At 45.7% G+C, this 12,077-nt stretch overlaps 1 protein-coding gene across 2 annotated transcripts in view; it reads left to right on the top strand.

Moving 5' to 3' along the window:
- Positions 1-12,077, top strand: part of LOC138453200 (kinesin-like protein KIF18B) — a 430,482-nt gene that overhangs the window by 155,361 nt on the left and 263,044 nt on the right. For both annotated transcript variants that reach the window (XM_069605828.1, XM_069605836.1), the window contains exon 9: positions 1,940-2,049. In XM_069605828.1, the coding sequence (XP_069461929.1) occupies positions 1,940-2,049 (110 nt within the window). The remainder of the gene's footprint in view (positions 1-1,939; positions 2,050-12,077) is intronic.

Raw genomic sequence — 12,077 nt, forward strand, 5'->3', positions numbered from 1 at the left:
ACCATATTCCTTCCTCTCGATCATCTACGAGAACATGTGGCAGTATACTGTCTGTTAGGAAAGATTTTCTTTTTTCTGCTTTCCCTCCATAGACATGGTACACCCCGCTTTTTGCTATTGTCTATTTTTGTAACTATATTTTCTCATAGTCTTGTACATTTTTTTGCATTTTACCTCCTAATGCCATGAGCCTATCGCCTGTGCTTTAATAGTGACCTTCTTCCTGCCCTGCAGAGGTCGGATTTTCCATATATGGTAACCCTTTTCCCCATTCCACATCTGTGCCAGGACGTGGCTGTTGCTGGGTAGATGTGGTGGTCAGAGGCTGTCCAGTATTGGACAGCCCCTGCCATTTTGAATGATGCAGATCCTTACGATTGGTGGGCTGGAAGCAACTCCAGTCCGGACCCATAATAAAAGGACACAGCTGTTCCAACAGATCACTGTTGGTGGCAAGGCCCCGCCAAAGGAGAGCAGCCTGTTGAAGACCCAGATCTCATTAGAAGCTCACCAGAAACACTTTCTTCACTTGCCCGGCTAAGCCCTGTCTCTCTGTAGATCTCCTGAAGACCTTTATTGGCTCATCGCACCTTGGACTGTTGGGAACAACCAGTGCTGACCTCTGCTCGAAGATCCAGCTGCTGGAAGCACTCAGAAGAGATTGAGAGTCTTCACTGTAATTGTCGCCGTCCCAAGTTGATCCTCTGGACTCCACAGCTCCTCTGCTAATAGTACCAAAAAGCATTTCCCAAGTTGCAGCTCTCGAGCACGAAGAGCAGCCTTGCAGTGGTCATCGCTTTTCGCCATCTGTGTGGTGGCCTGGGTGCCGTGTGAGGTAGTCGCGGAGTGGTGGTCCAGTAGTGGGCGAGTTCTTGGTGTCGCACAACCCAGTAGCCAGGACTGGTCCATTGGAGCACAGAACTGCACCTAAAGTAACCACTACACCATAGGCGCCTGGGCTTCTTCAAAGAAAACCAAGGCATGAAACCAGACGGCCCGCCAAATTCAGGAACACCCACGGTGGTCCCTGAGTGAATCAGAGTACATTTGGGGGTGATTAAATGCACCTGTTTTTGGCTCCACTGCCCCAGTCTCCATAGGGTTGGATAGGTGTAAAGTCCTGGCCCTACCTCTTGCCTAGCCTTGAACTGTGGTGTTTTGGTCCGATATCCTCCCTTGCATCTCCCCAATGGTGGTTGGATTGACGGAGAGTCTGTTAAGAACATTCTTCCTGTTCTTGTACTTTGGAACATTTACAAACTGCCTCATGAAAAAAAACTTTATTGGTGCATGTGACCCTGAGGGCAATAGTCCTCATTTATTCTAGCTAGGGGGAAGGACTTCTTTTAAGAATAGAAGACCATACACAACCTTACAAATATTGTACTAACTTGTTAATGCTCAGCCTATTCGTTGTCTAACTATTGGTTACTTAACTGGTTCTCTTCTATTTTCCATTCACTTGCATTACTATGTTTACAGTATTCTGAAAACTGATTGTAACTATATTTTAAAATTGTAGTGTTGGTGCTCTTTAGCAGAGCACACAACAGTTAATGTGTATACTATAGTAGTGAATATTTTAGCTTGATACTTAGACAAACCTGTAACAATGAAAAACCACATGAAGGCCTACATAAATAAACTGTACTAGTATACATTCTGCCTAACTTGTATTATTCAGAGTCTTCTGTGTGTTCTTAACTGAACACTTCACCACTCGCTGAAGTCTAAGCCTGGCTGTCGCACTAATCAAATAGAGTTTGACTAGACGCTAGTGTTTGTCCCTGTTCATCAGAATAGGAGGGCCTCTTAGAATCTGTCCACAGGTCTGATTCTGAAAATCCATCTTAACACTGTCCACGGACATATATATTAAATATGTGCCTGATAGGGCAGCTTTCTGATCCAGTGATTTCCTCTTTTGTGTGCTTTTCAGGTGGCAGAGCTGCGCCAGAGGCTGTCCAGTTATGAACATGTTGGCACAGACTCCCAGGAGGAGCGGTCCATACAGAGCGATTCAAGCCTTCAGGAAGGTGAACGATGCAGGTAACATCACTTTCTCACCACCTCACACCCCTCACCCCCCTCAACCCCTGCATCTAAATTCCACTTGCTGCTGTACATTTTCCCCCTGCTGCACATTTACTTTTTTTCTTTAGGTGTGCACGGCGTAGCTGTTAAATCCTAGGTCTTTGGTAGCACTATTTTACATGGTGGAAACCATACATGTGCGCGAATCTGAGAGCGCCACCTCCGCCTAATCGCACTGCTTGCCATTATGTTCTTTTGGATGTACCGATCTGGGTTTTCAGTTTGAGATGTGTGACCTGTGTGTACAGCAAGAGCTTGTTCTCGACGCCCTGTGGAAATCCGTTGGTATTTCTTAGGTCAGGATAGCAAGAAGTTGCTGTTTTTCTCTGCTTCCATTCATGCTTGTTTTTGTGAGGAATACAGGGTCTGGTTTTTGATGGATGTGTATTGATAAATTGATATTTGTGGGTTATTGCGATTTACAAAGATTTTCCTGTTTGTACATGTGTGTGGATGGGAGGGGAGAGGCATTTTGTACTGTTTGCAGTAAGGTCCAGGGGATTGGTTTCCGACTTGATTTTCACAAAAGTGATACGTTGAGGATTAATTTCTTTTTGTGGTCTGTTATGGGAAGTGTAGCAACACGTTTCATTGGATTTTTTTAAGCTGGCGATAATTTTTTTTAACACAGGTGCACAGTTCTGACTTCATCAATGGTGCAACTCATTTGCGAATATAGGGTTTGCACCACCCATTATTGCAGGCATAATAAAGGTTTACTGTATGGGAGAAAATGCAAATTACGATTTTTGTGTTTAATGACTGGATACGCTGCTATGCATATTGGAAACTGGCAATGATGAGCATAATGGAAGTGTAATGATGTGCTAATTTGACATTTAGTTAACTGGCAATAGATCAATTAATACCAATGATTGTTTCAAGTATACACCCATACTTACTTTGAGGATGAATAATTGTTGAGTCACAAAGTTTCTTTTTTCTCATGTGTGAACACATGGTATTTTTTTGACAATGCTGGGCCTTATGAGGCTCTTTTAAAAAAATTCACTAGTAACTGCAACTCACTTTTTGTGCGTTATGTGCAGGAGCCCATGAGGCTACTTGTGCAGGGGTACTTTTGCGCCCCTGCTATTTCCTCCCCCAGAAAGCATGTCCATCACAGACTGGTGGCAACTGGGTAATTACTAGCTTGCGCTGCTGTTTAGCATTTTTATTGCATTGGCAGCCACTGGCTCCCTCCACAGGAGCACATTTTTCACCAAGCGTTTAAGTACTGTGACCTGCCATTTTCTTTGTGGTCCTTTTGTATAGGTTTTACCTTAAGAGTTGCCATTTTGGCCATCCTGCTGATGTGAGCTCTGAGCTCACGAAGGCTTCCCTGAATAAATGTGATGACATTTTAACTGAGTGAGAAGGGTCTGTCGGACACCTTAACCCACATCCCTAGATTAGAATCAAGGTCTTCACGGATGTTCAGGAGAGCAGCTTCCGTGCTTCTGGCTGTTCTGAAGCCAGTCTGATGGTCATGGAGACCACCAACAGATTCGGTGTGAAGATTAAGCTGGAAGATGTCCAGCTTTTCCAGGAGTTTGCCGATGAAATGAGTGATGGAGATCGGGCGATGGTTAGTCGGGCAGGAGGGCTCGGCTGTGGGTTTCTGGAGAAGAGGGTGCACAAGAATGCTTCAAGGGGAAGGGAAGGCTCCAGTGGTGGAGTGGTTGCAGAAGTCAACCAGGGAAGGTGCAAGGGTGTAAATGTGGTCCTTGATGGTTTTGGAAGAACCTGTTTTGACGAGACTTTCATAGATCGGACTTGTCTAGAAACCTCGTCAGGGGAGAACGGAGTAAATTAAGAGGGAGGGAGGGAAGGAGGGAGGGAGGGAGAGGTGGCCACAGGGGGGCCAGAAGTATCGGAGTGTAGAGGGAGGAGGAGGAGAGTGCGAGAGGGTGGGTAGGATATCCTGGGTTTTAGAGATGAAATGAGAAGCCAGGGCCGTGCAGAGGGCCAGGGAGGGGACAGGAGAGGTAGAGTGCAGCAGGATTGGCCAGCTCCTTGCAGATTTTAAATGATGCCGCAGACGCGGGCTTGGATGTGTGCTCTCTTCTTAGTGCGGACAGAGAGACGGTTTTGCCTTTGGAGCAGGCGGCAGGCCAGTTTGGAAAGGAGTCCTGTGTTTTCAATATGTTGTTTTGGTGTATGGAGAGAGTCAAGAGGAGCATGATGTGCGATTGAGAAAAGTACTTCATATATTCTTGAATGCAGGTCTAATCTTGAGCAACAATAAATGCACATTTCGCAGGTCCTAAATTCAATATTTGGGACATAAGAAAAAGAGAGCATAATTTCTTGGCCTGGCTGAATATTACGGCAAGTTTAATCCAGGTTTGGCAAGCAAATCTTGCCACATGAGTGGCTTGGTTAAGAAAGGTGTGAATTGAGCAGTGTGAACAAGAATTTCAGGAGGTAAAATTGAACTTCGCAATAGCTCTCACTCTGAGCAATTTTAATCCAGGCAGACAGTGTTTTAATAACTGACTCAAGCAATCATAGTTTAGGTGCTTTTCTATTTGAAAAGTGTAAAGGCAGTGAGTGCACTGTTGCGTTTGCTTCAAGAGTTTTCAGGGATGCTGAGAAAAACCATGCCACAATTGAAAAGGTGCTTTTAGTAATCAAATGGGCCATTGAGAAGGTGTGTTCCTTTTTGTGGGGTGTGATATTTATGGTGAGATCGGACCACAAACCTCTGAAGGAGATCCTTACGTCGAAGGGTTTGGATAAGGACTCGCCCCGCAGTCGCAATAGGGTTGCAAGTTAGAGTATCTTCTGCATGTTAAGAACAAGGCAGCAGATTGCCTCTCAGACTTACCAATGTTTTAGAAGATGGAGATGAGGAAGATAAGGAGGATCAAGTTTTGAACATCAACCAAGAGGTTGTGATGGAAAGTGAGTAGCGCGAAGCCACGTTAACAGATGCAGTTCTGGTAAATGTCAAAGTTGTGTGATACTGATGCTATCATACATGGTTTTGATGAGCTCTCATAAATGATGGTCTGGTCATCGGGTGTGACAATTTGTTTCCTCCCCTAGGAATTCGGGGTAGGATTTTGAAAATGGCGCATGAGGGCCATCAAGGAATGTCCAACTAAACAGTTACTAAGACAGGACTACAGGTGGCCTGGTATGGATTTGCAAATTGAGACGGTCATCCGAGAGGGTGCCGAGTGCGAGACTGCAGCCAAAGGATGTATTGAGAGTAGGGCCTGTGACTTTGTCAATTCCTTATTTACCCTGGGAGCGGGTAGGTTTAGAGATCACGGGACCAGTGAGATCTCCAGGTTTGCTCACGTATTGCATAGTTTTGGTTGACATGCTTTCTCAATGGGCAGACATTTCCTGGGTGCATAATATGGGTACTGTAAGGAAGGCATGGTATCAACAGTAATACAGACACAAGTTACCACAGTTCAAGGGTGTTTATTGAACTTCAACAAGGGTGTGATAAACGCTTATCTAATCCTAAATGTACAGATGGGAGAAAGATACGTCCATCAAATAATAATACAGTCCTAGTGGAGTCTTGTCAAAATTAAATGGCCTATACTAAAACACCTATTGCCAATCCTTACCACTAAATACAAATAATGTGGGGTAGTGTTCATGAAAAAGAAAGAAGTGTTCACAAAAGCAAAGCACAAACTCTGGCTTCTTCGACCCGAGGATACAGTTCCATTACCAGCATCAGGGCCTTCTGTGCCCAAGTCTCTTTATTTATCAACGTCTCTTGATTCAGAGGGCCTTGTCTACCAAAACAAAACACAAAGTTCCTTTCCTCTTATAAGTGCTCTATTCAGATGATTCATCCTGGATCACCCTCAGCCAAGCTCGGATCCCATCACGCTTGGTGCTGTAAATCCCCCCCCCCCCCCCTTTTCAGGCTCAGATCCCCATTTTTACAATGTTCAGAGAATATTCTTTCTCGGATGACTCCCGGTTCACCCCGTATCCCGCTCAGCTGGGCTCAGATCCTTCCTCTTACACAATTAGTCTCCCTCAGCCAGGCTTGGACCAATTTCCGTTCGCATTAAACTATCAAAGACTTTCAAATGTGCACAGGGTTTAGCTTGACCCGTTGCAAGACCACTTCAACCTCAAAATTCCCTTTTTACAGCTGCCAACCAGTTGGATACCTGACAGAGACCTTCGAATGAGAACCCACATGGTGCCGGACCGCTCCATCTATGGTATCTTTCTTGGCCTCCAAAGTTCAGTCACTCCTGGTTTTCTGTTATATTCACGTCGCTCCTGAGATACGTTTGACACACTGTTCTCTTTAGATTTCTTCATACATTGTTGCTGGTTGCAGCTTTGATTCTAACATTGGCTGGTCTGGTATCAGTCTCTCCGACTCACCGGCTGTGCTGTATTTGCTGGTGCTTCTTTGTTGTAGGAGACAAGAACCGCACCATGGCGGCAAACGCTCCTCTCCACCTTGGTTATCAATACAGGAGAGGCCCCGGGTACCTCTGACACACAATGCAGGTTTCTTCAGCTTTGTTCCCAGGTCTTGGGTTTCTTATTTTCCAAGGTTGGCGAAAGTAATGGCATGAAAAGGTCAAGGGCACTTCCCTCCTTGCAACCGTTTCAGGTCTTGCTGTCTTTCTCCTCGTATTAAACTGCCGTCTTGGAACTGCTTCTAACTCGTGTGCTTTGCCTTGCTCAGACTGTGATTTCGTGCTCCGCCTTTTATCTGTGTGGGGAAGTGTGGTGGAAGTCAGGTGTGTGTAATGATCAGTAATTGCCTGATGCCTTGCCTGACCATTGTATTGGCGCATGGCATGTATATGGCTCTGGTTTTAGTCCAGTTTCGCTCACGGTGGTGAGAAAGTGTTTGTGCCGGGAGAGGGGTTGAGTTCCTAAGTAACCTACTAGTTAGGCTGGGGAAAAGGTGTTGCAGGGAAAGGGATACTATGTTTTCACCATCCGGTGTCCAACCTGAAGACCCGTCATCCAGGTGATCCTCCCGCACTGATCCACCCCCAGGAATTGGATCCAAAAGCAATGGCCGTGTACTGGCCACCTGGATGACAGATCCCTGAGGACTTGCGGCTGAGACACCTTCTGCTTACTCACAGTACCAAGGTGATAATTACATTTCTGGATGAGGTTTTCATGAGGGAGGGCTATCACACCACCATTGTAATGGACCGCTCATTTCTGATGAAATGGAAATGTTTTTGAAAAGTAAAGGCATAAACCACAATACCAGCTCCATATATCATCCAGAAACCAGTGGAATTGTCAAAAGATTTATTAAGGAAAGTATCAGGTCTGCTATTTCAGAGGGGTGCGATTGGAGAAAGGCTGCAAAAGACAGTGTGATAGCTTATAGATTCACCCCTCATGCCACCACTGTTATGTCGCTTTTTGAGATACTAAGACGAAGTAAGCCCACTATCAGGGTTTGCCCAGCATGGCTTGGAAGAGCATGTTTGAAAAACATTGGTTTGAATACTATCAAAGGGAATATTAGTAAGAAGTAGGTGTACAATAAAACTTGTTTTGATGTTTGAAATCCAAAAAGAGATGTACGGTCAAGAGAGGTGATTGGGTGTGTATAAAACTCCCTCACAACAGAATAGAAAGGGGGATAAGTTGGTCTAAGCCAGTAGAAGTCCTCAAAAGACTACATGGTGCAGTAAAGGTAGCAGATGGGAGAGCATGGAATGTTAATATAGTCTGCAACTATGCGGAAAGACAGGTATGTGCGCAGAGTATTCCTGAAATAAAGGATGCATGTGTACAGGACTCTAGTGTCCGCAAAGAGAATGCTCAATCGAGACGGTGTGGTGTAAATGTTTGGCTGTTACAGCTCAGTAGAAAGCCTGCATATCTGAGGGACTATGTAGAATAAATGTGTACTCATTTATACTTAGATGGTTTGGGTCCATCTGGACTGTTGTCTGTCACCTGTCACCTCACACCCACAGGACTGCCTTTTATATTCTTGCAATTTTACTTGTTTGTAATTTTGTCTTTTGTAACTAGTTCATCCCGTTTGGGCCTGTAAATATATTGTTTCTGTAGCATGTTCTCATTCTAGCTTTTCCTTCATGTGAATTTCTCAGTTTGGGGGAAAAAGGGAGATGTGTACCATTTACCTTGCGTTGAATGTCAAGTAGAAATTAGAACTTGGCACATAAAGGAAAAGATGCAGAATCTTATTCAGTTGAGAGGGAGCCATTGATGTATCCGGTGAGGTGCATGTGAAGCTGTTAATAAAGGACTAACAATCACTTACCAGTGTCCTGGATCCTTTGTTTACTTGACCTTTTGTGTCGATAACCTGTTTTACACTGAAATTCTGTCTTTTACACAGACTTTACTGTTTTTAATATTCATTTCTATTTCTGATTTATTTGTTTTGGGTACTAATGTGTAACTTTCCATGAACAGTATTTTTTTTCCAACTAGAATGTGTCTCATATTTTGTGTGCTGGCATGCGTATGTTGTACTCTGACCAGTCTTCTGCCCTTCTAAGAGTAAAGCCAGACTGCTTTGTCACACTATTGTTGTGAGTCTGGTTTAACTTTATGGAAGCCACATGTTATGTCTTAAATCGATGTGACATAGAGTGTAGAACACAGAATGTTGAAGGAAAGTAGAATGAAATGCATGGACTGGGAAATAAGACATGCAGCAGTTGAGGCTGTAGGATGCGGATTGGAGAGTTGCAGCGGTCATTACCGAAATACTGAATAAGGTGCACAATCTACAACTGACCTGAGTCGGTAATCCTATAGAATGCAAAGAAGGTAGCAGGCGCCCCTCTCTAGAAAGAACATAATATGATATGGCATTTATAACGCACCTGTAGACAAGTGTTCTAGGCACGACAAGACAAGGATGAGGAAACGAGGGAGAACAAAATAATAATCTTACTTGGCCTTGAGTCATTCAGATCGCACAAGTGTGGGGAAGAGGTAAGGAGAGAAGGGCGGAGGGGAAGGGGGAACTGCAGCCAGCGGGTGGCTCATAAGTGCAGAGAGAAGGGACTGCAGGGTTTCAGATACAAACCCGTAAGTGCTGGGGAGCCCGGAGGCAGTGCAAGGGCAATTGGACATACAGGGGCCTGGACCCGAGTTCAGAGGGTGACCCGGTGACCAGTGCGCGGAGCAGTCGGGTGTATCGGCAAGGGAGAGGACGAGAGAAAGGGGAAGCGAAAAGGAAGGTCTTGAGTTGCTTCCGGAACAAGAGGTGGTTCTATGTTTTAGAGAGGCAGGGAGGCTGTTCCCGAGAGAGGCCCGAGCCAGGGAGATGGATCTGCCTCTAACTTTCTGCTTGGAGAAGCGTCTGACCTTCAGAGAGTTGGAGGTGGATGAGCGGAGAGCTCGAGATGGAAGATGTTTTGGAAGAGAAAGTTGGAGGAAGAGCAGTCCCAGACCTCAGCAAGCCATGCGGACAATGCAGAGGGTCTTGAAGTTGATCCTTGCAGCCTTGGGAGCCAGTGAAGAGTTTTCAGAGCTGGAAAGATACAATCCCTGAGCTTGAGGCAAAGGACAAGTCTCGCAGTCCGTTCTGTATAAGTTGTAAAGGTCGAACAGAAGAGGCAGGAAGGGGTAGCAGGCACCTCTAGGAATAACATGGCATGATAACCTGGTCTGTGGTTTTTTGGCCACTTTGAGAGTCTGCAGCCATTGCTTTTAGCTCCCTGTACTTTTCACAAAGGAGGAATATCCATTTGCCCATCAGTGAGCAAAAAGCGAGCGAGATGGGCGCCTGCTACCGTTTTAATTTTTTATTTTTGCAAGGTACTTGGGGTTGGTCACCCTAAATTGCCTGGGGGAACCCTGACGTGGACCACTTGCTCACTGTGGTCAGAGAGGCGCAGCTCCTCCTCACTGATTAGGCCCAACAAGGCTGAAAAACGTGTTTGGGGTTGCTGTTGGTACTCTTGTTCAAAAGTTTGCTTGGCATTTCGGTGCTGGACTGCCCTTGTGGGTAGAACAAAGACTGATTTGCAAATGGATATTCCTCCTTTGTGAAAAGAACAGTAAGCAAAAAGCTACAGATTTGCCCTGTGTCCCTGCAATCATTTTTCTGATCCACTGTCCTTGGCTCAAATGGCATGGATGTGTGGTTTGTAGTAGGCTTGTTGCAGCTGTTATTTCATTTGTGGCTACACAGGAGTTGTAGCAATTATGACCATATTAGTAGTCAAATGTACCCGAATGGTGAACGTTGGGGTAAACCTTTATTTGGTAAAGTCCTACTATCTGCCATTGTGTTGTGTGGCCTTCCATTGAGTGGGCCATGAAGGATGTTTCTGACGTAGGCTTATCCTGAGTCCATAAAGCGACCCTTGGGTAAGTTGTAGGTCCTTGCAAGCTACTTTAAAGTCCCCAAGCCATCCCAATGTATTTCTTGGTGTTGGAGTGACTTTGTGAGGCAATTTATAGGACCAGCCTGTTGGCCCCTAGAACCTGCTGCCTGGAGTAATATTGTTGGGTTGGCTTTAGGCAAGCCCTTGTAAGAATGTTTTGAACAACAGGATACCCTGTACATAGCTCAGATCCATACCAGAACTCCCTTGAAGACTACTACTGAGATGGGGTGCTGCTGAGAATCCTGGTGTGGCTTTGGTGGCTGTGCCCTTGGTCCTTTTGTATCCTTGCTTTGGAAAATCTGTTTCAGGGATGTTCCATTGCTTTTTTGCAGTCCTCTTTCCTGGTTGGACTGGTTGTCCTTGCAGGACTCCTCCTCGCCTTCAGTTTCTGTGCCCTTGGTATTACCCTTCTGAGCAAAAAGCCAAATGGTTTTGGGTCCTTGCTTGCCTTCCTGGCATGTAAACCAGAGTGACTGCTAGTGGCTTTGCCTCAACCCTGTCCAGAGATGTGTTGGGTCGTCTCCCAATTGTCTTCTCTTTGGGACTGTTTCTTTGCTTGCTAATTGTACACTTTGCTTCCTGGGGCTCACATGTGAGCTCTGCTGGGACCTGCAGAGTGCTGCTGTCACCACCGTTCTTTGCCTCCTGGATATCTGTTTCTTCCTCATTGTGCTTACCTCATCCGAGCCCTTGCTGGGGTGTGGAATTGAGTTGCACTGTCTGACTGACGTGAGAGACCCCAAACCCAAACTCTCCTGTCATTCCCTGGCTGAATTTACAGCTGCAAGCACTGTCGTTGACTGTCCCTGGGTCCTTGGAAGCATAGTCTGTTCTGTTTTCAGGGGTCCACTGGGTCTGGGCGCAGTAGGGATTTTCAGCCTCCTAGCACCCCTCTCCCCCGTCTATCGTTGATCTCCATTACAATGTGTAGGTCCTGTGCTCCCCCTGCAACCAACTTTCTGGCCTGCTGGTTCTCAAACCTTGGTCTGGAACTTGGGTAGGGGAGGCTTATACACCCCCTCTGCTGGTTGTCCCTCCTACTACACCTGCGTGTGGAAAAAGAACTTGAGTAACTTTTCCCCACAACTGTGACGGGCCTATTTCATTTTTCCTGTGGATCCCTATGGGATAATGTTTGGAAACTTTGTGAATGCCTGAAAACTGAAAAGGTACTTACCTAGACTTGGACATTTTATCTCTTTTCCTTGGGTCCCAAGAGTAATCTGAAGTTGTTCCTGTGATTTATTACACATTTTAGTGTAGTAAATCACTGCAGTTCACGCTCTGCCGTAGGAAATTTGCATGGCAAGGTAGCCACTTGTGATATAGTTTCTTTCTATTTTGTGTATTTTTTTCTATGAATGCCTTGTCTAAAAGCGCTCTCATCTAGCTTCACTACGACCCTTGTCACCTTCTACAGGCCTCCTGGCCAGTTTACCCTCTTACTCTCCGAATAGGCTGACCTCACTGCTTCTCTCCTTTCCTCTACCTCCCAGCTTTTCCTCCTTGGGGATCTCAACATCCACCTGGACTCTCCAGACTCCTCTCGGCATTTCAGCAACCTTTGTGACCCTCTGTCCCTTTCCATTCTACTCTCTGGTCCGACTCACTCTGTCGGGCACACCTTGGATGCTC

This window comes from Ambystoma mexicanum, chromosome 1p (genome assembly GCF_040938575.1).
Source record: "Ambystoma mexicanum isolate Mex_15411 chromosome 1p, UKY_AmexF1_1, whole genome shotgun sequence".
NCBI lineage: Eukaryota > Metazoa > Chordata > Amphibia > Caudata > Ambystomatidae > Ambystoma > Ambystoma mexicanum.